Source organism: Protobothrops mucrosquamatus, unplaced genomic scaffold, assembly GCF_001527695.2.
Source record: "Protobothrops mucrosquamatus isolate PMUCROS unplaced genomic scaffold, P.Mucros_1.0 scaffold198, whole genome shotgun sequence".
NCBI lineage: Eukaryota > Metazoa > Chordata > Lepidosauria > Squamata > Viperidae > Protobothrops > Protobothrops mucrosquamatus.
In genome coordinates this window covers 1-24,282 of record NW_015386554.1, presented here as the reverse complement: position 1 = coordinate 24,282, position 24,282 = coordinate 1, and the positions used below count along the sequence as shown (strand labels likewise).

Genomic DNA, 24,282 nt, shown 5'->3' with positions numbered 1-24,282 from the left:
ATTTTGTCCACAAGTCTTAAAGTTGCCAACCTTTGGAGACCCCTGGTGTAGAAGATGGGCCATTAGTAGGCCTGTCCTTTGCATAATTTCTCAGTTCTGATCATTCATTCAAGTGGTCCTCAATTCATAGTGGACAAAAATGGTTTGATAGGAAGCCCCATGATGTAGGCCAGGCATGTCCAACCTCTTGGGTTGCCTGGGCTGCATTGAGTGAATTGTCTTTGGCTGCATATAAAATATATTATATAGCTAATGTATATAAATGTAGATAATGTTAAAAGTTTACTATCCTGGCGGGGGCACATTACTAGAGGTCCAGGGCCGCATGTGCCTATTTTTAATTAGCCTGTTTTTAAATTCATCTGCTAATATTTCTTAAAATGGCTCAACTAGGGAGTGTAAGGGAGATGAACTTGGGTGATTGTGGAGAGATTTCAGAAGACTGAAGAATTAACTAGGGGTAGGCAGATTTCCCTGACAGGAGAAATATTTGGGGTATTTGATTTCCTATAATTTAACATGCTCTGCGTTCTTACAGGAAGCTAGCAGCAAATCTCACCGAGTGAATAAAGTTGTGTTTCTAGGAAACCTGAAAAGGCTGCTCACCACAGGGACATCCAGGTGGAATAATAGGCAGATTGCTTTGTGGAATCAGGTGAGTTTATGGCAAACAGCTGTAAGATCACTGATATAGAGAGTAAGGAAGATGACCCTGATAGAGGTACACAAGCTTTGTTGCCAAAGTGGCAAGGAGTAAAACATGTTTTAATTCCGGAATGTCCAGAGAACATTCTGAGGTAGCCCAGACAGTCACGTCCCTAACTCACTAAAGTATAAGGCAGACATGTCAAACACAAGGCCCAGGGGCCGGATGCGGCCCACGAAGTGATTTCATGTGGCCCGCGAAGCCATCCTGGAAACAGTGAGGGAATGGCCCCCTCTGCCTTGGCCCTGGCCCAGGCCAGCTGGGAGCCAATGTACAATTTTGTGGTGGCCATCTATGCTGAAACGCATTCAGTCTTAGCTCCACAAGGCTGTCTGGAAACAGTGAGGAATCAGGAGAACCTTGAGCAGCAGCCTTGAGGAAGTGGGGCTGGGCTTGGTGCCATGGGTGCTCAAGGGCCAGGCTGGGCATTTGACCTCTGCTACCCAGGGCTTCGGGCAGCCCACACCACCATCCAGCCCCCAGCACCCCCGCATGGCCTGAGAGGAACAGTGAGGCTCCTCCAGTGGACCATGCCTTGGCACTTGCCCTGGTCCCACCTCCTTCTGCCAGAGACCCTCAGATCTGTCCCACTCCTGCCCAGGTCCCCACAGGCATCCTTGACATGAACGATGTAGAGCTGGCCACGCCCACCCAGTAGGCCACACCCACTCCATCCACACCCACCCAGTAGGCCGCACCCACCTGGCCACATCCACCCAGCCCCCTGAAGGCAACCGTAATGCTGATGCGGCCCTCAATGAAATTGAGTTTGACACCCCTGGTATAAGGGGAAGAGGTACAACTCAATTATACTTGCAAGACCCTACTATAACAGCCAATCTCAATAAAAGTTGTTTTAATCTTCTTCTGAAACTGATTTCTTGGTCTGAAACTTATTTCTTGGAGCTGGGGCTGACAACCAAAGACTGTTTAATTCATTCTTTTTAGCTGTTCAGAGGTGATAGTAGCAAAGCTTTGGAAGGATAAAGAGGAATTGCTTGTGTCAGCCTCATCTACACTTTAAACGGGTGTGACTCTGGGACACACTTGCAACTTCCTTTAGATGTATTTCTTATGGAGGCTTCTCTCAGACTGCTTTTTTATATCAGAGGGAACTTACGCTTATGAAGAAGCATTCAAAGATGAAACTGTATCCCAGGGTCCAAAGTGGTTCATGCTAGGAAAAGCTTGACCATTTAATTGGGCTGATTGCCTAATCTATCAATTTTTATTATGGTCACAGACCAGCATGACAAATAAATGCATTAAAAGCAATAATAACATTTAAAAACAGACAAAATAATATCTTACGATTAGGGGTGGATTATCAGTGGGCAGTTAGAGGCTGCCTAATTCTGCATACAGTATAACAAAATTTGGCCATGTTCAAAGAAACTACTTTATGCTGATCTAATAACAGTAGTTGTACATAAGAGAGAGCAGCATTTCTTGGGTATTTTATTAGGTGGGGTGTTAGAAAGACACCTTATAGAAGGTACCGTATAGCAAGACATGAGCTGTAGTTTCAATGGCCCCTTGTCCATAGGGGCATAATCTCAGCTCATATAATATTTTTTGTATCAGCCCTACAAAACTGCCGTGGGAAGTGCATTGAAGGTTAATGCCCTTCAGATTTTGGGGACAGTTATATAATATACTGTAAGTATCTTGCTGCTTTAAAAGGAGGAGCTGATTGCCTAAACTTTAGTTCTTATGTTTGCTTTACTTTGACCAGAATTTGGGTTAGACTGCAAAGTTGTTGCAATTCAAATTAAGACAGAGAACTCCGAACTCTGTTTTGAAAATGATCTGTATCACTTTGCTTGCTGGGAAGATCTACTGTAGAACAGCTGCCTTCTGAATCCTTTAGTTCACGGGTGTCAAACTCGCCGCGTCACGTGACGTGTTGCGACATATTGCAACTTTTTTTGCATTGCTGGAGCTGGTGTGCGCGCAGCCTCTGCATGATGCAACCGGCCCGTGGGCTGGCAGTTTGACATCCCTGCTTTAGTTTACTCCAAGCATTCTCCTCTTATATCACAGCCTCTGAAGCAGCTGGTTCCATTGCTAGCTCACTTTTATGCACAGATCTTCTGGGTCTCAATGGGGCCTTAATAGACAAATATTAATCATTCCCATATAACTGTCTGTAGGAGGTGAAAAGGTATCATTCATCTCATAAAGAACACATGCTGTAATAAATTTCCAAATAAACTTGTGTCGGTCCAAGAGTATGGTTTGCACTTAATTGATTTCTGTGATCTGAGTCTGCTTGAATTTGAAAATTCTTACTGCAAATGTATATTGATCAGAACACAATTGGTAATTATAGGTAAACCCTGGAACATTTCCAAAATAGCGAATTGCTCTGGGATTGCCTTTCAGATGTTCGATTCAAATGCACTTATTTTTTTCCCCTAGATTCAGCAGTCATCTCTCGGGTGAGGGAATCACAGAGTACTACGTATTTCCAGCAGAAGCTGGAAATGCACAGCACCGATTAGCTCACCCCCTATAACACCACCAAGATCAACCAGTTCATAGTCTTTAATTTAATCCCTTAAAGCAGAGGTCTCCAACTTGGCCACTTTAAGACTTGTGGACTTCAACTCCCAGAATACCTCAGCCAGCAATGCTGGCTGAGGAATTCTGGGAGTTGAAGTCCACAAGTCTTAAAGTGGCCAAGGTTGGAGAGCCCTGCCTTTAAAGTGTAGAGACATGAAGGAAAGTGAAGGTTCTGCTTGACATATAATCATAGGGTAGAATGCCCATTCGCTGCTAGAGGCACATCATTTAAAGTGCCAGGAGGAAGCCAAGCCTGCAGAATGCTTTAAGACAGTGGTGGCGAACCAATGGCACGGGTGCCAGAGGCGGCACTCGGAGCTCTCTCTGTGGGCACACGTGCCGTTGCCCCAGCCTTGCCTCCACCTGTGACCCCCTCCTCACCAGCAGCCTCCCTGGAGAAGAGTCGCCCACACAGAGCAGCGCAGCCAAGGACATGGCAGCCAGGCAGTGTAGACAAAACTCTGCCCTCATGCCCCAACGCGCACAGTTGATGCTGCGGGGGGGTGGGGGTGGGCAGAGGGCGTGGCCGCCATGGCGCTGCTGGGCTGCCTGGGCGATCTCCAGTGGGCCCTGGAGGCGGTGAGTGGCTCTACGGGCAGGCAGGGCAGGGGGTGGAGCAGGGGCAGGGCCAGTTTTTGGGCACTCGGTCTCTAAAAGGTTCCCCATCACTGCCTTAAGATTTCACTCCTGTCATACAGTATTTATGTCCTAACTTTGCGGTTCTCCGTGTTGCTGCTTGAGATGATATTGATGCCTCAGTTATATATTTTTTCCAAGTCCAGATAACCCGAGTTCTCTTTCTGACGGGAAAGTCTGCTTTGCATTATTCCTGGCAGTGAGAACTGCTATGATTCAAAATTCTACCTTCCCGCCCTCCCCACTCCAAACAGGACTTCAGCACCCTTTCTTGGACCTGCTTGTAAAAGCTATTTAATTAGTTGGTTTGGAGTTCCTGCCTGAAGTTTTTTTTAGCACAAATTCAAACATTTCATTGCAGTGAGAATACGGTCCATTTGGAGGGGTGGGGTACGGTCATTATTTGTGCTCTCTTGATTTTTTTGGATACAGTAAAAACATAGCAGTAATCTTCTGTTTCCGTGATCTGTATATACAGGATGATCTTTCTGTGCCTTTACATGAGGAAGATGTGGATGGGTCATCAGGCCTCCTATTTCCTTTCTATGATACAGACACACATATGTTATATGTGTTAAGCAAGGTGAGTTTTATCCGTAGACCAAGTTGAAATAATTAGCGGTGACAATATGCTGCGTAGTTGCAAAGCAATACAGTCGGTGCTGTCATAAGTCATTTCTGCAGAGCAGTGTCTCTCAACCTGGGCAACTTTAAACTGTGTGGACTTCAACTCCCAGAATTCCCACTGATGTATTGCCTGCCAGCTCCCTCCCAACAAACACTCTTGTTTTGTTAAGTCCTCCTGGCTGAGGATAGGAGATGCTACTCCAGTGTGCAGCTTGTCCAATATTGCAGTTTTTCTGATTTCTCCTCTCCCGCTTTTTTTTACTGACAGAATTTAGGATGTGGATGTGCTGTGTTAGCTACAGATCCAAGATATATAAGAAACTTATAATGGTGCCAATCTCCAAGACTGATTGCGCTCATTATAACTCTCAAGAAAACTGGAGGATAGTTATATTTGTTATATAATTTTTGCTGATCTAGAACAGGGGTCTCCAACCCCCGGTCCGTGGATCAGTACTGGGCCGCGGCATGCCAGCAACTGCACAAACAAAGTCCCATCTGCAGGATGCAGGCAGCACACAAAACCATGCACCCTCTGGTCTGCGGAAAAACCTCTCCCCACATAACTGGTCCCTGGTGCCCAAAAGGTTGGGGACCTCTGATCTAGAATATGGCCTTGGCTTATGCCCTATTTCTCACCTAATCTGGATAGGCTTGTTAGGTGAGTAGGCAGAGTGTTATTGGGATGCAAATGCTCCAGCTCCTAAATCCTTTACCTAGTGGGTTATGTGTGGCCTCCTTGGTGAACCCGTGAGGTGGTTGATTAAGATTTAAGATCAGAATAACAGAATAACAGAGTTGGAAGGGACTTTGGAGGTCTTCTAGTCCAATTCCCTGCTCAGGCAGGAGATCCTGTATCATTCCAGACAAGTGACTGTCCAGTCTCTTCTTAAAAGCCTTCAGTAATGGAGCACCCACAACTTCTGGAGGCAAGTTGCTCCACTGGTTAATTGTTCTCACTGTTAGGAAATTTCTCCCTAGTTCTAGGTTGCTTTTCTCCTTGTTTAGTTTTCATCCATTGTTTCTTGTCTTGCCTAACAAGTCTATCCCTGACAAGCCTATACAGATTAGGTAATAAGATGAAACCTCCTTGGAGGACATATATGAGAATCTCCTAACCAATTTGCTCAGATTAAAGAAGCTACTTGTATAAGCAAAGAAACATTTAAAACAACAAGAAGAGAAGTCCAACTGCCATGACTCAACAAAGAGAAGCCACATGTTATTCTGGACGGCCAAAAATAATTTAATCAAGTCCACATCTGAGTGTAATCCTGGCTTTCCTATATAACTTAATAGGAAGAGGTAGTGAGCATCCATTGAATGTGTATCTCTTACAATTGTCTTTAGGGAGATGGGAACATCAGGTACTATGAGATAAATGTGGAAAAACCATACCTCCATTACCTGACGGAATATCGCTCTCCTTTCCCTCAGAAAGGAATTGGTAAGTTTGCAGCCGTTTCATTGCAGTTTGTATGCTGAGGAACTAAAACAGGGTGCCTGTGAACGACTGATGCATTGAGGGAGGGGCAGCTGGTCACAGGCAGATAATAAGCATCGGCCTATTTTCCCTGGCTTCACTTTTGTCATGGCTGCACAGCACTGGCTCATGACATTCATTTTTCTGCGTCTTTATCTCTCAGAATATTGATTAAACCAGCCTTCCCCAACCTGGTGTTCTCCCGATATGTTGAATTACGGTTCAAATTATCCTCGCCATTGACACTGGCTGTGTTGGCAGGAGGTGATGGAAATTGTAGACGAGCACATCTGGAGGAACCAGATAGTGGAAGATTGAATGAAAACCTTTGCCAGCAGGACAAGAGAATTTTGACAATTGCTTTTTCACCTGCTTCCAACTCCAAACTCTAGGAGGTTCCATCTAGTCTGTTTGGAAGAGCAAAAAAGTCTCCTTCTTAAAAGGACTGATTGTGCATAACTGTCAGTCCATGGATAGAAGGAGAGTGGATGGTCCCAAGCCTCCAACTATAGAAGTTATTATAATTATGGGTACATCAATCTTCCACAAGTTCTTAGACCGTGAGACTGAAGGAGGAATGAAATGAAATGGCTGGAACTAGAAGAGACAGGGAGGTTTTCAAATGGTTACCTAGCAATTCTGGACAAGATCAGAAAAGGAAAAATCATTTTAGTTACCTTTTTAAAAATTAAATTACAAATGGAAGTAATGTGTTCTCTTAAAAAAAAAATTGGCTAGGCCTGGGGTGTAGTACTGGTCAGGGGAAAGATTTCAGCTTTCTCTGTTTTCTTCCTCCATGAATATTCTGCAGAAGAGAAGAGCAGCAGTTGGATTTCCCAAACCCATGTTTTGGCGGAATGTCATATGAACTTGTCATAACTTTTTTTTTTAACTGCTGTCAGGTGTTATGCCCAAGAGGGGTCTCGATGTCTATGCCTGTGAGATCTTCCGGTTTTATAAACTGATTCCGGTCAAAAGCCTGATTGAACCCATTTCTATGATTGTGCCTCGCCGGGTGAGTGGCTATCTCTTCTTTGGCAATGTGGCAGGGAGGGGCTTCATTCTGAGGATACTGTAGTTCCCCAGATACGGAAATGGGACTCTACTCTCCTGTTCCTTTACAGTCTGAATCGTACCAGGAAGACATCTATCCAATGACAGCTGGGGTCCAGCCAGCATTGACAGCACAAGACTGGCTGAATGGCACTAATAAAGGTTTGTGATACAATTACTTGAACTGTCAGAAACAAAAGATTTTGCTCATTTATCTGTCTGCATCACATTATATTAAAGGCAGATCTACGGTAAGGCTGGAGGCCAGCAGGTACACATAATAGCAGTACTATAATCTGGATCACAGTGTTTAGAATTATCATAATAAACTGGCCATGTCCTTCAGCAATTAAAGCAATAACGTTCTCTATATCTCTATTCTAAGGTATCACGCCTAATGTTTTAGCTATTTGCTGGAGAGGTGTGCATGTGAAGGATCCACACAATTTATTCAGCCATAAGACTGAAATTATAAATGTCATGGGCTCCAAAACAATAATGCACAAAGGTCAGCTGTGAGAAATCACCCAAAGTTTTCATTGTGTGTTTTGTATGCCAATTACCGGTTAATCTGTGGTACGATGGGCAGAGTACAATACTTTTATCCACAATCTTAAATAACTAGTCTACATCTAGGTTGTTTTGAACATAAAATGAGTTCCAACTATCTTGGAAGAAGAGCTAAGTTCAACCACTTGTGTAATTAGGTATGGAGTAGAATTCTTCCTTCAGATCTTTTGACAATGGATTACCCCCTCTTCTTGGGTTATTGCAGCATCTGCTATCCTGGTATTGTTATATAATAGAAAGGTATCAACTCCAGTCAATTTGATTGTGGGTGAGGCCTATTGCTGTATTTCACCTGGCCTTGCTGTATACCAAACCCCAAGATGATACAATATTCCTAAATTTGAATTAATTATGAATGAATCTTTATTATCAAAGTATAACATGTATACAGTGAGATTGGCTGAACCTCCCTCCGTGCCCCCCCAACTCACAGTGACTACAAACCCCCAACTCATTACACCCTGTAAACTAATTGCACAGCAAGCCGGCCTCACGAGTCTGTCGTGCATAAAATTATGTCCCATTCAAGAGCTGACAGCCCATGGATAAAAGCTCTTCTTCAGGCTGTTGGTACGGCTGGCTATGTTTCTATATCTCCTACCCGATGGTAGGAGAGTAAAGAGGTACCAACCAGGGTGTGAGTCATCCCTGAGAATTTTCCTCACTCTACCAAGGCAACGGGCCTTGGCGATGTCATCCAGTGGTGTCAGGGAACAGTCCACGATGTTTTGTGCCGTGCTCACCACCCTCTGTAATACTTTCCTGTCCGTGGCTGTCAAGCCAGCATACCAAACCACAATACAGTGTGTGAGAACGCTTTCAATAGTAGACCGGTAGAAGGAGGTCATGAGTCGTCGTTCTATCCTGTTCTTCCACAAAGCCCTGAGGAAGTGGGAGTCTCTGTTGGGCCTTTCTGGCCACCTGGGCTGTATTAATTTTCCAGGTAAGATCTTCACAGAGGTAGACTCCCAGGAATTTGAAGGAGGAAATTCTCTCCACACAGTCCCCTTCGATGTAAAGTGGGGCAGGTTCCTCTCTTTTCCTCCGGAAGTCTAACACCATCTCCTTTGTCTTGCCGATGTTCAGGTGCAAGTTATTCTCTAGACAGCATGAGGATAGATTTTGTAGCTTCCCCCTGTACGCTGCCTCATCTCCACCTGTGGATTGAGGGAATCAACTTTGAATCAAAATGGTTATGCTTTGGTGCTGTGTACATTGTCCTAGCACACAAACTGATCTAAATGCTCTTCTTGGAATGAATGAAATTTTCTTTTGTTCTTGCATTTAGTGGCTTGGTTCTGAGGACCACTCAGTACTAGTTGCCATTGTTCCTATTTGCTTGAGACAACGGTATTCTTCTCTGTGGCCTGCAGGTCCTGTCTTGATGTCTTTGAGACCAGGCTCTGTGATCTTGAATTCTTTACCACCATTTTTTGAAAAGGAGATTGCCATGGAAGGAACTAAGCCTGTCCAGGGCCGGGACAGAGTGATTGATACCACCGAAAAGTTGAATAAAATCCAAGAGAAATGGGGGATCAGGAAGACTGAGGAAAGACAACAGCAAAACAGACTAATGAAGTTATCTAACGGCGTTGATGCATACGAATGTCCTCCACCTAAAACAGAAAATGAGGTACAGTGGTGTGACCCAGAAAAAATTATGTTAGTGAGTAAATGAGAGAAAATAGAAAAAAGTAGCTTCTTTCTCAGGAAGTACAAGCAAGGTAGGAAACGAGGGCATGCCTCACTGGATTTAAGTGACATAGAATTATTTCTTAGAAGCATATCTCTTTCTGCTCAATTCACCGATTCTATGTTACAGCTGTGACCTCTCACTTGAATAGAGGTCAAGATAAAACACATTTCTATTCTGTTATTCTTCTCACTCAATTTCAAATATCTGATAGATGAGGAATGAATGACAGCAGGGGAAGTATGAAGGATATTCTGCTGCAAGAGTAGCTGATGGGTAAACTGGATCCTAAACCCACCGCCAGTTTTTCGTGTTGGAATATTAGAGGAGGAATTGATATATTTATTATATTTTCCGATATTATTTAGCATAATCTGCATGTTTATTTATTTATTTATTTTTAAATAGCACTTTCTTGTATAAGCATGCCATTTTCATGTTGGAATAGTCATATTTGTGTCTAAATTTTCATCATAGTCATTTTCTCTTTCTTGACTCTGTAGTTTCACGTAGACATCAGATGATTTTAATGTATGATTGCACAAATGACATATGAAGTCTTTACTTTCCAGCTGCTACAGATGTTTTATCGACAGCAAGAAGAAATTCGGCGGCTCCGTGAAGTGCTGATCCAGCGGGATATCCAGATCAAACAGCTACAGCTTGAGATCAAAAACCTTCGTGTGGCTTCTCACCGATTTTGACAGGCTATCATTTGGAGTCTCAGAACAGATGTTGCCAGAAATTACTATATTTTGGAAATTATAGATTAGGAGGAGAATTTCAGATTTATTGGCAATCTATTGCCTACCATGAGTGCCCATATCCTGCAAGCTGGAATTTACTGGAAGTTACTGGGGGTTTTTGTGGTGCTCTATTTATCGGATTCATTCTTTGCAGGAAACCCCATGTTTCAAAGTAGTCCCATGATAACTCAGTTGGAGGTGTTTCAAAGTGAAGGCAGACCTGCCTGGGTATGAACATCCTTTCAGTCCCCAGTAGATAACTGAACTTGGAAGTACGGTTGCTTGGACTTTAGCACTCAACTCTTTCACATGGTGATGAACCAAAATAGGAATTGTTCAGGATTCTTTTTGTTCTGCATCCTTGGATGGATCACGAATGATTTTGCACTGAATTAGTTTTGTTTCCTATAACCAAGGGGAGTTTATGTGGGAATCTAAACCATCACCGTCTCTTAGGTTTTATGAGTCATCGCTTTCTAAAATTTATGCCTGGGAGGTAAGGACCAAAGAAATAGATGTCATTAATTTAAAAAGGAAGTCAGAAATAGATGCTTCTGAGAGCCACGCTTTAGAAATGAAGTTTTTTTCTGAGGCGGAGAAAATAAAACCACTGTTGCTGAAGTGGTCTTATCAGAGCCAGAGTGGAAGGGTTCTGCAGACCAAGTCAATGTGTCTTCCATCTCTATCCATAATCTCTAAGGATCACTTCATGCCTTAAACCAAGTAGGAGTTGAATTACTAATGCTCTTAAGATGGCTTTCTTCCAATTGTCTGAAGCTGAATTTTCTACTCACCAAATCTTTCCTCCTTTATTACTCTGAATGTTGCACCAGATCTTATATAAGGCATATTGCAGTTCAGTATCCAGAAGTGTGAAGAAACGTAATTCTGATAATCCTCTATCAACCTGTTTATCAGAAACACATTTTCCACAACTGTCAAATTGCAAAACTTTTTTCAGACTTTTCACTTGCTGTTTTGATGCCTATGACTAATATTTCACCTCATGTTTGTTTCCTTGCTGATTTCTATGATAGACTATGCAAAGCACTGCCACCAACAATGGTTTGAGAGCAGGATCAACTACTCCAAAGATTATGAAGCCCAAGATGGGGGAGGGAGGGGGTAGATGACTTTTGCTAACATAAATTTCTCCTCAATCGTGAATGCTGAAAATGTTCATGTACAAAATGGTTGAAAAATTTGGCGGGAAAAAAAACATACCTAAAGCTGCACCAGACATAATAAAATTGTAAGATACAATTAATTACTTTTAGAGTTTGAGTTAGGATATTTGTGCAGGATTTAAGGAAACTCCCAAAAAATAGAAATTGAGAAGTTAGAATTAGTACCAGAAGACTGCGCTGTAATCAAACTGAGGAATATTGTATAAACATTTAATACAGAAATACCACTGTTCACCCTCCCTCTGTACTGCTTCTGTGTTTTATGGCTTAGCCTATAGAACTTAACATTCTTTTCTCTTACAGTTCTCTTTTATCCTCTTTTTCCTTCAAGGCCAAAGTTAAAATCATTTCTTTTAATCCATCGTTAAATTGTGACATTCCTTAATGCAGGGGTTCCCAGCCTCTGATCCATGGACCGGTACCGGTCTGTGGTCTGCCAGAAACCAGGCTGCAACAAACAAGCAAAGTCCCATCCGAGGGATGCAGGCAGCATACAAAACCACACCCTCCCCGGTCCATAGGAAAACCTCTCCACAGAACCAGTCCCTGGTGCCCAAAAGGTTGGGGGTCGCTGCCCTAGTGGGTTGATAAAATTGCCCAAGCATGTCTTTCCCATATTCTTTTTCTATGCTATTGCCCCTTACTTCCCCATTGCTTTTTCGAGCAGGGACCCATCTCATAGCTAATATGTACATACAGGTAGTCTTCAACTTACAGCTGTTCATTTAGTGACCTTTCAAAGTTAAACGGCGCTGAAAAAATTGACATATGACCATTGCAGCATCCCCGTGGTCATGTGATCAAAATTCAGGCGCTTGGCAACTGGCATGCATTTATGATGGTTGCAATGTCCCGGTGTCATGTGATCACCTTTTGCGACCTGACAAGCAAAGTCAATGGGGAACTCAAATTCACTTAACAACCTTGTTACTAACTTATCAACTGCAGTGATTCACTTAACAGCTATGAGAAGAAAAGTCGTATTGTGGTTGTAAGTTGAAGACGACCTATGTAGCAGAAGGAAATGGCACATTTTGGGTTAAAGTTAATATGTATAGGAGGGAAAAAATCAGAGTTGTAGATCCCTGAGATTTCTCATTCTATAATCTAGTGTTATAGTTGGTGTTGCTTAAATATACCTTTAAAGGAATATTCACAATGGCACAAAAGGCATAATGGAACTTCTATATTTACCAAGCTTTAGGCATATAAAATGAATTGGCCTCTGTAATAATCCCAGTAATTGGCATTAAGTGCTCACGGGATTTTAATTCGTACTCTTAAAAACAACTGATACATTTGCATAGGTTACAGTTGTGACCAAGACATTAAAGCAATTCCAATTATTTAGGAAATTAGCCAGATGAATCATAACCTGTCTTGAAATTATAACTTGGGGCATAATTGTAGAGAATCAGAAAGATGGCCTTGGGGAAAAGAGGCAAGAACCGTTATCTAAGCAAAGAGGGATAAAACATAGGGAAGGAAAACAATCAAGACTTGCAAGATTTTACTATTACAGGCTACTCACAAAAAGAGTACAGTATAGCTGCAGCTTTCCTGTGGGGTCAGTTTCCTGATTTGGCCTACCTTGTAGGGCAGACAATAATAGAATCACTATTTTCCGTAGCTAATCTCGGATATATAAGATATACCGCTTTATATTTTTGGAAAATGGGACTGAATGTAGACTAAACAACCAATTGGTATGAATCCATCTTTTATTATTAATACATTATGAGCTGATAGAGAGATGTTTGGGAAACTACATGTGCAACATCTTGTTGCAAAAGTAGAAATGCTGCCAATTACAAGAAACAAAAGGGTAAGATACATTGGATTAAGGATGATAGCTTGCAATTTGGGAATTTGTCTTTTATCTTGTTTACAGGCAAATAAATTATTTTAAGTATTTGTCAGCTTAAGATAAAGGGAAAGGGTTTAAAATGCATTTCTAATGTGTACTTTTTGATTTTTTTTGCATATTTTTATGTATTGCTTTGTTCAATGTTAGCCATTTATCAAAGGGGTTGAAAAATCCCAAATCTACTTGAAAAATGTATATATGTATTGCTTTTTGTTCTGTTTACCAAGAGACTTGTATAAAACAAATTAGCACTTGAAAGTTATTTTTAAAAATTACTCTTGTTTTTAAAAACACTTTTGAAATAGTACATGCAGACCAAAATTTTAGTCATGTATGCTTTCTGAGGCAGAGGGAAAGAAAAGAAAAATCTATATAGTGATGACATACTGATTATGCTTTATTAAATAGCGCCTAACTATATTTAAAGATATATGGGTGGTGGTATTTTTCCTATTACAGTGATTTAAAAGCAAGGAAACTGAAACGCCATTGGGGACATATGAAAGAATGACAAGGCTTGTACTTAATAAATACAAGGAATGATCTTGGAAAAGCTAAGCATTGTTAATACTTAAACCAACCATGTAACTAAATCCAGTTCTAGTCCACAATAGCATTTTACTATTGTTTAATCACACATGCCATACGTCATCAGTGACACTTCAACAGCTTTAATCCATGTATGTATCTTTTTCTCTCCCTTTAAAGATGAAATTCAATCAAATGGCTTTTTAATAAGGCTGGATTTAGAACCTTCCCTTACAATAAAACTGCTGATCGGCAGGATTGCAAAATGTATTTAAAGAAACGTTAGAAATACATTCTCTGATATTTCACTTACACAGATTCCAGAATTCACCTTTTGATCAGAACACTACCAACCAAGTGTTACTACTGAATGTATTATTTCTATCAAATATTGAAACATGGACATTAAGCCAGAATCCTTTACACAGGGCAGCAAATTCCTCTGGGCACAATAAAAACTATTGCTATCATATATGCATAGGATTATAATGTTAGCATGGCTTTGCAAAAAAAAAAAAAAACTTTTATGACCACTGCTAGTATAGTAATGGAGCTGGTCCTTATTGGGATATGCTGAAGAAAGGTGATAATTAATAGAAAAGGTATTCGGCTATTTGAAATACTTATGCAAAATAGCTAAAAAAATACATCATTGGCTACAAACAATAATATTTGAATAAGTAACACATCTAGATAAAAACCTTTGTGAACACCTAAAATCTTCCAAGTCTGGAACTGATCACTCAACAAGCTGGAAGCACATTAACATCAAAGTCAAATTTACTAAAATTTACTTTTCTAAATTTACTTATGCTGTGAATTGTACTAGTAATACAGCAATCTGTGAAGCTGGGGAGAAAGATGAAGCAAGGCTTCCTGGGTTAATTTACTTGCCTAGCAAAATAAATTACCTAACCTAAACAACCTTCCTAGATCAAAGAATCCAGATTTTGTTTTATTTCACAAATGCAGAATATTCACAACCCTGTCTACCAACTTTTAAGCAAAAAAAAAAAGGCACAGATTTTCAAACCTCTCTGAATATAATAACTGCAAGATTAGTTTATCAAATAATGTTTATTTAATTCAAGTTCTTAAAAATACTTTTTCTGTTTGTTGCATAAAACATCCTAATGTAAAAAATATCCAACGGCTTAGAAAAGGAAAAAGGCAGGGAAAGCAAAGCATGAAGAACAGTCCCCAAAACTTTAGGACTCTATTTACAAAGCCTCGTTGCACAGAGAGTAAAAAGGGAAGTACAGTCAGTGGGTGGTGTGGAGCCCCTATAACCAGGACTGGCCCATCACACTTGTTCTTCTTGCTAGGGCAATGGGAAGAGATGAAGGCCTGGGAACCCCCAAAAGGATAAGGGAAGGTGCTAGCCCAAGAAGGCTAGGTCTGTAACCACCTGGAGAAATCAGCTGCAGGATACATGGAATGTCACGGGAATAGCCGACTCTTTGGCTTTTTTGAGTGCTGCGCTTGGAGGGGGAGAACTACAGGTGCGCCACACGTGCTCCTCAAGTCACAGATCATCCAAGGGGTACCCCAAGAAATACTCAACAGTCCTTTGGAGACACAGAAGACTTTAGTCATCATCTTCATCCCCTTCATCATCTGTCTCTCTTTTTCGCTTTTCACCTTTCCTATTCTCTTCTTCATCTGCAGAGCGAGAAAGAAATTATTCCACGATGACTATTCCAAGGACATATATATTCAGTTGAATCATCCAACAAGCCTATTACCGGCTCCATAAAGGAAGAAGTTTTAGAAACCTCCCAAAATTGTTACCTATTGACCATGCTGATTGGGTGTAATAACAGTTTTAATTAAAAATACCTGAAAGGTTTTTTTAAAATCATCTCTACATATAGAAAACAGCTAATGGTTGTTTTATACAGTTACACGACTAAGGAATGATTGCTTCTGGAATCCAGTAGGGACAGGTCACAATGGCTGGGCACTCAAGCTGCCACATCACAATCATATGACCACAGAGATATTGCAACAACTAATTTGAGTGTAGGTCTATTTTTTTAAAAGCCTCCATAATGGTTGCCAAACAAATGGATACAGGTTACCTGCATTCCAGGCTTGAATAGCCAACACATCGTTATTATCATCTTCCAAACTTGCACGGTTTTTTTCCACTGGTACTTTTATCAGTACTTTTACCTTCCTAAGGTTTTCTAAAATAAAAAGACTGGCATAAAAATTAACACATACCTTCTTCCTTTTCGTCGTCATCATCATCGTCGTCGTCATCTTCTTCACTGTCATGCCCAGACTTTTCCTCCTAAAAATAACAACAGGTTTGCCTTTGAAACTAAATACCTTTGCTTTCCTGTTATCATATCTGCTTCCCATTTTCTGCTCAGCGGGCAAAACCTTTTAGAAAAACACTGATACTAATATGTTGTAATCCAGCCTTCGATTGTTTGCTACCATGTTAGTAGCAACCAACAAGAACATAAACAGAACAAACCAAGGTTCATTATTTCAGCTGCTCAGGTATCAATTTGTTCCTTATCTACATGAACTGGTGGGTTTGGATTCAACATCATTATACTGATGATACCCTATTGCAGGTAGTCCTTGACTTACAATAGGTCATTTAGTGGCCATTCAAAGTTACAATGGTACTGAAAAAAGTGACTTATGATCATTTTTCACACTTATGACTGTTGCAGCATCCCCAAAATCACGTGATCCAAATTTGGATGCTGGCTCATAATTATGATGGCTGTAGTATCCTGGGGTCATGTGATCACCTTCTGTAACCTGACAAAGTCAATGGGGAAGCAGATTCACTTAACAACCGTGCTACTAACTTAACTGCAGTGATTCACTTAACAACTGTGGCAAGAAAGGTCATAAAATGGGGCAAAATTAACTTAACAACTGTCTTGCTTAACAACAGAAATTTTGAGCTCAATTGTGGTCGTAAGTCGAGGACTACCCATATATCTTTCGATCCCAGACCAGCCAAGTAAGGGTGTCAATGTTCTGTCCAAGTGCCTGGGAGCTGTTTTTGTTTGAAAGGAGAAGAACCATATCTGACTCAATCTTACCAAGATCGAGTGGATGTAGGTGTTTGAGACAACCAGATCTGGAAATATTCCCTCTTTAACTTTGGATAGGGTAGTATTTTCCCTTGAAGTTGGTGCACAATCTAGGAGCCTTCTTGTACTTGCAGCTCCTGCCTGAAGAGCAAGTGGCAGCTATGACCGTGATGGCTTTCCATAAATGCATCAGGGGCACCAGTTGCTATGTTTCCTACAGGGCTTTTCAACCTTTTCACCCATTGTACCACTTTTAGGGTATGGCAACATCCAAGTACCACCAGTCGCCTAGCAACTTGATGACCCCTCCCCCAAAAGGAAAAAAGTGATGAAGTACAGGTAGTCCTCGACTTGTAACAGTTCGCTTAGTGACTGTTCGAAGTTACAATGGCACTGAAAAAAGTGCCGAGCAAGATACCTGCCTGCCCACCTGGCGGCGCTCTTCCTCCTATCCGAGGTTTTCATTGCTGTGAGCATTTCTGTTGAGGATTGGCAGCAGGGGTGGGGTGGGGGGGGGTGTTTGGTTTTTATTCCCCCCGTCTGCTGGGTGGTTGCAGCAGGTTTTGGTCATTTCACATGACCCTGGGACACTGTGACTGTCATAAATATGAATCAGTTGCCAAGCATCTAACATACAAATCACAAGACCCTGGAGATGCTGCAACATTCCAGCTGATCGGTGCTTCTTCTGGGCTCAGCAGAAGCGTCAGGATCAGTGTGAACTACAGCTGGAGCCTGGCGCTGATCCTAGCACTTCCGCTGAGCCCTGACAGCCTTGCAGCTCCAGCCATCTCTCGCTCAGGCTTGTGCGGTGCTGCCACCGGTTCAACTCATTCCCCTCCCCTGCTACCACTTTTCTACGATGGTCGCGTACCACCTGTTAGGTGCCAATGTACCACAGGTGGTACCCGTACCGCTGGTTGAAAAGCCTTGTCCTAGATCAGGGAATCCTTCAGATAAGTCATCTAGGCCCACGTCAGCTTGGAGCTTGACTCATGCAATTAACGTTTTACTAATGTAACACATTATATGGGACTGCCTTGAAGACTGCTAAGAAGCTTGAACTGCTCCAGAACCCAGTGTGAGCAGTAAAGGGCAAGCACTGGGATGCCAATGTTAATACCTCTGCTTTGTGAGTTGCACAGGTTACCGGTTTGCTTTTCGTCACGATTCAAGGTGTTGGCTCACTCTCTCTATAAAAAAAAACCCTTTAAAGCCCTACATGGCATAGGCCTGGTTACTTGAGGAAATACCTGTCTCTCATAGCCATCTGCCCAGCTGATTTGATCCTGCAGGGTCAGCATGCTCCAGCTTTAACTGATTAAACAATATCGCCTATTGGGATCTCAGAAGTGCACCTTCTATAGCAGTGCTTGTTCTCTGTAACAAGGTTCCCCTCACAATACAGATGATCCCCACTCTACAGTTGTTTTAGAAGAGCTGTGAAGATGTGGCTCTTCCCCCAGACGTTTGGTAAGGGAGAGGGAAATCCTTCGCTTCACCACACTTGCCATCCAACTTTTATGTTTCACTGATTTTATTGTAATTTCTTTGTTTGACTGTGGTAAGACATTGGGGGGTGCGATGGTATGCTTGTAGTAGTGCTAGTAGTAGTCATAAGAATAGCTACTCTTCTTGCAGTTTGATAAATACGCATAAACATTTTACTGCAGAGTAAAGAGAAAACAATATTTTAAACCAACCTCTCCACTAATTTCATCTTTTTCATCTTTCCCTCCTACAAACAAAGCATAAAGTGAATCCTCGTCTTCGTCCTCATCCTCATATATGTCATCGTCATCGTCATCGTCATCATCATCATCTTCTGAAAAAGATAGAAGAGTTTTATACATATCAATTAGGAAAGCTATCATAACATCAAAATAATATTAATTCAAAGGGTGTTTCCTTTTAAATATTTTCCTATGAACAACTGATAAAAAAGCACATACTGATATCGACCAATGTTTCATAATTATTTTCAGACTTGCAATTTATAAATTAAGCAATCTAAAAGGCAGTATGAGTTTAAACTGTCAGTCTAAAAGAGGATGGGCTAATAATTTGCAATCTATTACAACAGTTTGCTATATTATTACAGATTCCTTAATATATTAGAATCTGGATCCCTAATGTTATCCCTTTGAGTGCCGATGTGTCCCTAGAAATCTCACTAAGCATCCACCAGGCTCCATGTCCCCAGTGGTAATTTTGTTTAAATAAACCTCTTTTTTTAAACTGGGGGGGAAGCAAGTTAGAATGTAGGAGGCTGAAATGCAATGCTCTATTTGAAAATGAGCCTACCTACTCAGAAGACAGTAAATTGAGATTACAATCATACAACCAGCTAAAGGAAATAAAGGGCAACATCCACACTAGTTTTTCTTCTGGAAAATTGGTGTGTTTTGTGATAGATCATACAAACCATAACAGTTATTCTATGCTTTAAAACTGATCTTTCTCAGCTGACATAAGTATTGTTGATTCAAATACAGTGGACACAAAAAGTCTACACACCCCTGTTAAAATGCCAGGTTTTTAAAACATAAAAAAAAAATCAGACCAAGATAAGTCACTTCAGAATGTTTTCCACCTTTAGTATAATATACTACAGACTATATATACTGTAACACATAATTCAATTGAAAAACAAACTGAAATCTTTTAGGAGGAAAGTAACTATAAAAAACATACAATAAGATGGTTGCATAAATGTGCATACTCTCTTATAAGCAGGGATGTGACTGTGTTTACAATTAGCCAATCACATTCAAACTATGGTAAATACACAGTACACACCAACTATTAATTAAAATGACTCTGATTAAGCCCACATAAAGTTCAGCTGTTCTAGTAAAAATTTTTTTGACATTGTCTCAATTGCCTCTGACAGCAATAACCATAGTCTGCAAAGAGCTTCCAAAGCATCAAAGACATCTCTTTGTTGGAAGGTATCAGTCAGGTACAAAAAAATTTCCAACCATGGAACAAAATGAAGACAGTCATCAACAAGTGGAGAAAATATGGCACAACAGTGACATTAGCCAGAACTGGATATTCCTCCAAAATGATGAAAAAACAAGAAGAAAACTGTCCTAGAGGCTGCCAAGAGGCCTACAGCAATATTAAAAGAGCTGTAGGATTTTGACTTCCGGTTCCGGATTACGGCGCTCGCAGCTGTATGAGGAGACTGTTCTCCCCACCAGCTGATTCTCTGCTGCCGGTAGACCCCTTAATTGGGTCGAAAAGCCGCCTTGGAGGAGGTCCTCGTTGTCCTTGGGAGAGTGGCAGCTTCTTCCAGGGACCGAGATTTGCTCCTTTGGGCCGACAGTGGAAAGAACAGCTGGTAAAATGGCTGTTCACCTAGCCGCTGAAACCAGAAGTCAGAAGAACATCTAAGCACAGGAACCACCGTGGCTGAGCTGGGTGAGACTTGTTACCTTCCCTCTTTTGATTTTTCCTTTTTTTTTGTGCCTGTAAAAAGCAATTTTGAAATTACCTCCCTGCTCTGAGAAGGCGGCGTTGGTGAGTGTGGGAAAAAGAAGCTTATGGATTGAATTAATTTAAAAGTGACTTTTTTTTAACCTCTATTTTTATTCTTTTTTCTTTTCACTTTGGGGTCTTGGAAAACCTTTTAATATTGAATCTGCTATTGGACTTGAATTGCTTTTTTCCCCTCCGTGTTTCCTGATCTTGTTTATGAGATTCTTGGTCTATGGGAGAAGATTTTACATTGTACTGAGGACACCTTGTGGAAGAAGCTAAAATTGCAGCTTTCCCCTTTTTCTGGTGACTCAGATTGACCTTGACTTTCAGATTACCACAAAAGGAAAAATACAAAGAAAATTAACAGCTGTACTGGTGGGGGTGGACATTGATTAAATATTTTCTACATAGCCTCTACTAAATGATACAGAATGTTTCTAATTATTTTTGAAATGGAGCAACCCTTGGTTCAACTTGACTATAAACTTATACTGGAAAAACTTTACAAAGCTACTGATGAAATACGTTTGCAAATAAAAGAATTTACTATGGAAATAAAAAACAGAAACTCTGCTTTGAATCAACAAATTGACTCCCAGACCTTATCTGAGCTTTCTAGAGACCAAAAAACAACAGAAGTGGGACTAACCAAAGGTAAAGAAGACTTTATTCTACTTTATATGCGTACGGATGAGATCTCTGAGGAACCAAAAAGGATTGTAAGTAATTCACTTACATCCTTAAAACCAATAGAAATGGACAGACAAATACAACGAGCTGAGAATTATGGTAGCCTGGATAAACAACTATCATCTACAAAGTTGGACATAACTGAGTTGGCTATTCAACAGTTTCAAATGTGGAGATTTGACTTTTCAAAACAAGGGACTACCTACAAAGGAGCTAGGTCTCTACAACAGAAAAGAGGACATCTCTGGTTGAATCAAAGGATTTTACAAGGCATAAAGAGTGACTTGTTCATTGATATAGAGGCCTTGTTATGGAAACCGATTTGGCATAAAAGGAAAGCCAGAATAAGATTTAAGGATGTGACTTAAAGTTTTAGGTAATGGGTTTAAAAGGCTTATCAGATATGGATTGATTTATGGTTTAAAACAGTTAAATAAGAGATTAGATTGAATAAAAACTAATTAAGGTTTGAACTTAATAATAACTTGTTTTGTTTATGTATTAATATGCTTTGGATACAGTAATTTTGGGAGGACGTTAAAGAAATTTGATACAGATATTGAGGGATTGATTGTTAGATTTTAAATAATAATAGAAATAGAAAGGTATTTTTTCTCTTTTCATTTTTTGTCTTGTCTTTGTTTTTGTTTTGTTTTTCTCTTCTTTTTTTCCCTTTCTTATTTGAATTAATATTTTCTTTTTTTATTAGAATTGATAGTTATTTGTAATGGAAGAGGAATAAGAAAAAAGGATGAAATGATACTAATAAATGCTTATTGAATATGTTAAGGAAAAAGGTTATGGAGAGACCCCCGAAGTGTTAACTAGGTATTTAGATTAGAAATATGGAACATAGTAAGTGAAATAGACAAACTCAATACAGGATTCGGATTTGTAGATTTATTTAGACGAAAGATTATTGAGGATTGCTATGATTGATTTAGTTGTATTGTAATATATCAATTTGAATATAATATGTCATTAGAGGGAAAAAAGAGGAGGTTTTTAATGACTTAATTTGAACTTTTTGAATATGACTTTGTTTTGTGGACAATTGATTGCCCTGCCACCACGTTGTTTCTTAAGCACTTGTTTGTAAAATGAAAAAACCAATAAAACTTTTTTTTTTTTAAAAAAAGAGCTGTAGGATTTTTTTGGCAAGTACTGGTTATGTACTACATGTGAGAACAGTCTCATGTATTTTTCATATGTTTGGCCTGTGAGGTAGGGCGGCAAGACAGAAGCCTTTTCTTAAAAAGGAAAACATCCAGTCCCAATTACATTTCGCAAAAATCTACATCAAGTCTGACAAATGCATATGGGAAAATTTGTTATGATCTGATGAGATCAAGGTTGAATTTTGGCCATAATTCCGAAAAGTATGTTTGGCACAAAAACAATACTGTGCATCACCAAAAATACACCATGTCAACGGTGAAGCATAGTGATGGTAGCATTATCCTTTGGGCTGCTTTCTTCAGCTGGAACTGGAGCTTTAGTCAAGATAAAAGGAATTATGAACAGTTCCAAATATCAGACAATTTTGGCACAAAATCTTCTGGCCTCTGCTGAAGATGAAGAGGAATTTCACCTTTCAACACAATGACTCAGAGCATACATCCAAATCAACAAAAGAATGGCTTCACCAGAAGTTCAAAGTTTTGGAATGGCCCATCCGGAGCCCACACTTCAGGGGGACCTGAGTAGGGTTGCACATGAGAAAGTCCCTCATAATCTGACAAATTTGGAGCACTTTGCAAGGAAGAATGGGCAAAGATTCCCCAGGTAAGATGTGCTGATAGGCTCTTACCCACAAAAGACTGAATGCTGTCATAAAATCAAAAAGTGCTTCAACAAAGTATCATTTTAAAGGTGTGCACAATTATGCAACCACGTTATTGTATATTTTAATTGTTGTTTTTCCCCCTAAAAGATTTCAGTTTCTTTTTTAATTGAATTATACAAGTTATATGTTATATTAAACATGGAAAAATTCCGAAAAAATAAAAGCAAAAATTCACATCAATATACCTGGATGGTTTTCAACAATGGAAGCTTTTGCTTACCCAAATTTAATTAACTACGACAAAGTTGTGACCTATAAAGATATCCAAACGAGATATGAAAAAGATGTTAAAACAATGGGATTTTATAAAGAACAGACAGAATTTAACCAGATACTGTTAAAAACAGATGAAAAATTGATTAAGAAACTCTATAAATATCTGCTAAGCTTAAAAATGGAGAAAGAACAAGTAAAAGAAACAATGATAATATGGGCAAATAACTTTAGATATAATATAGAATTAGAAAGCTGGCAAAAGTTATGGGAAAGAAATGAAAAATTAACTAAAGCAGTGGCATATAAAGAAAACTTGTATGTTTTACAGATGGCATATGACACCAGTGAGATTAGCAAAAATGTTTAAAAATACTTCAAACAAATGTTGGAAATGCAAACAAAGACCAGGTACTTACTACCATATCTGGTGGACAAGCCCTAAAGCACAGGTAGGCAACCCGTGGCTCTGGAGCCACATGCGGCTCTTTCATCCTTCTACTGCGGCTCCCAGTCCTCCTCTGCCATTTGTAGTCCCACAAAAAAAAGAAATGGGACTAAAAAAATTCAATCAATCAATTCCAACTTCGCGAGATCTTTTTTTTTCCACGAGAAGTTGGAATTGATTGATTGAACTTTTTTAGTCCCATTTCTTTTTTTGTGGGACTGCCCACAAACTTTTCTTTTTGGGACTGCACGTGGTGGTGGAGGAAGAGACAGAGGACTCCAGTGGTAGACCCGGAAAGAAGGTGCCGCGTGGATCCAATCGGGGGTGCGAGGTTCTGCCAAGCTTATACGGAGCTGGGGAAACGGACTGGTTGGGGGGAGCTGCCAATGCCACTGCCATGAGGCTTTGCAGAGCCCCCCGAGCAGCCATGATCCCCCCTCCCCAGCCAGCCAGCCACCATCGCCGATCTTCTCCTCACCTGGCCAGCCGGCCTCATGCTCTTCTCCTCCTCCTCCTCCTCCTTGTCCTCCGCACTCAATCGGCTGCTAGCGGCTTGGGTGGCTCTGCTCCGTCCGAGTTGAAGAAAGCTGTTTTCTGCTGTGCCTCCGCTTTCTTCAACTTCGACGTAGCAGAGCCACCCAAGCCGCTAGCAGCTGATTGAGTGCAGAGGACGAGGAGAAGGGGCATTGTCTTACCAGAACGCCTTTTCTCAGCATGATGATGGAGAATCCACAGATGGGTTGATCTTGCCTTTCTGCCCTAGAGACTAAGTCAATCAACCTTTGCCACACCTCTCTTCCTCCGGCTAGGAATCCCCAGTCACGACAAAGGCGCAGCAGTTTATTTATTTTATTTATTTAATTAAATTTATATCCC

At 40.6% G+C, this 24,282-nt stretch overlaps 1 protein-coding gene and 1 long non-coding RNA gene across 2 annotated transcripts in view; one reads left to right on the top strand and one right to left on the bottom strand.

The window, feature by feature from the left end:
- The window catches only part of CORO2A (coronin 2A), a 70,169-nt gene extending 60,088 nt beyond the window's left edge, over positions 1–10,081 (top strand). The window contains exons 6-12 of the mRNA XM_015813814.1: positions 539–655; positions 4,386–4,490; positions 5,885–5,981; positions 6,920–7,032; positions 7,142–7,232; positions 9,014–9,273; positions 9,906–10,081. Of these exons, the coding sequence (XP_015669300.1) occupies positions 539–655; positions 4,386–4,490; positions 5,885–5,981; positions 6,920–7,032; positions 7,142–7,232; positions 9,014–9,273; positions 9,906–10,037 (915 nt within the window). The 3' untranslated portion in view covers positions 10,038–10,081. The remainder of the gene's footprint in view (positions 1–538; positions 656–4,385; positions 4,491–5,884; positions 5,982–6,919; positions 7,033–7,141; positions 7,233–9,013; positions 9,274–9,905) is intronic.
- Positions 10,082–12,969: 2,888 nt separating this feature from the next.
- Positions 12,970–18,549, bottom strand: LOC107285609. The gene is made up of 3 exons (XR_001548836.1): positions 18,427–18,549; positions 15,888–15,957; positions 12,970–15,323 (listed from the first exon to the last, which is right to left on the bottom strand). It is a non-coding gene; the product is annotated as an uncharacterized LOC107285609 (long non-coding RNA).
- Positions 18,550–24,282: the final 5,733 nt, after the last annotated feature.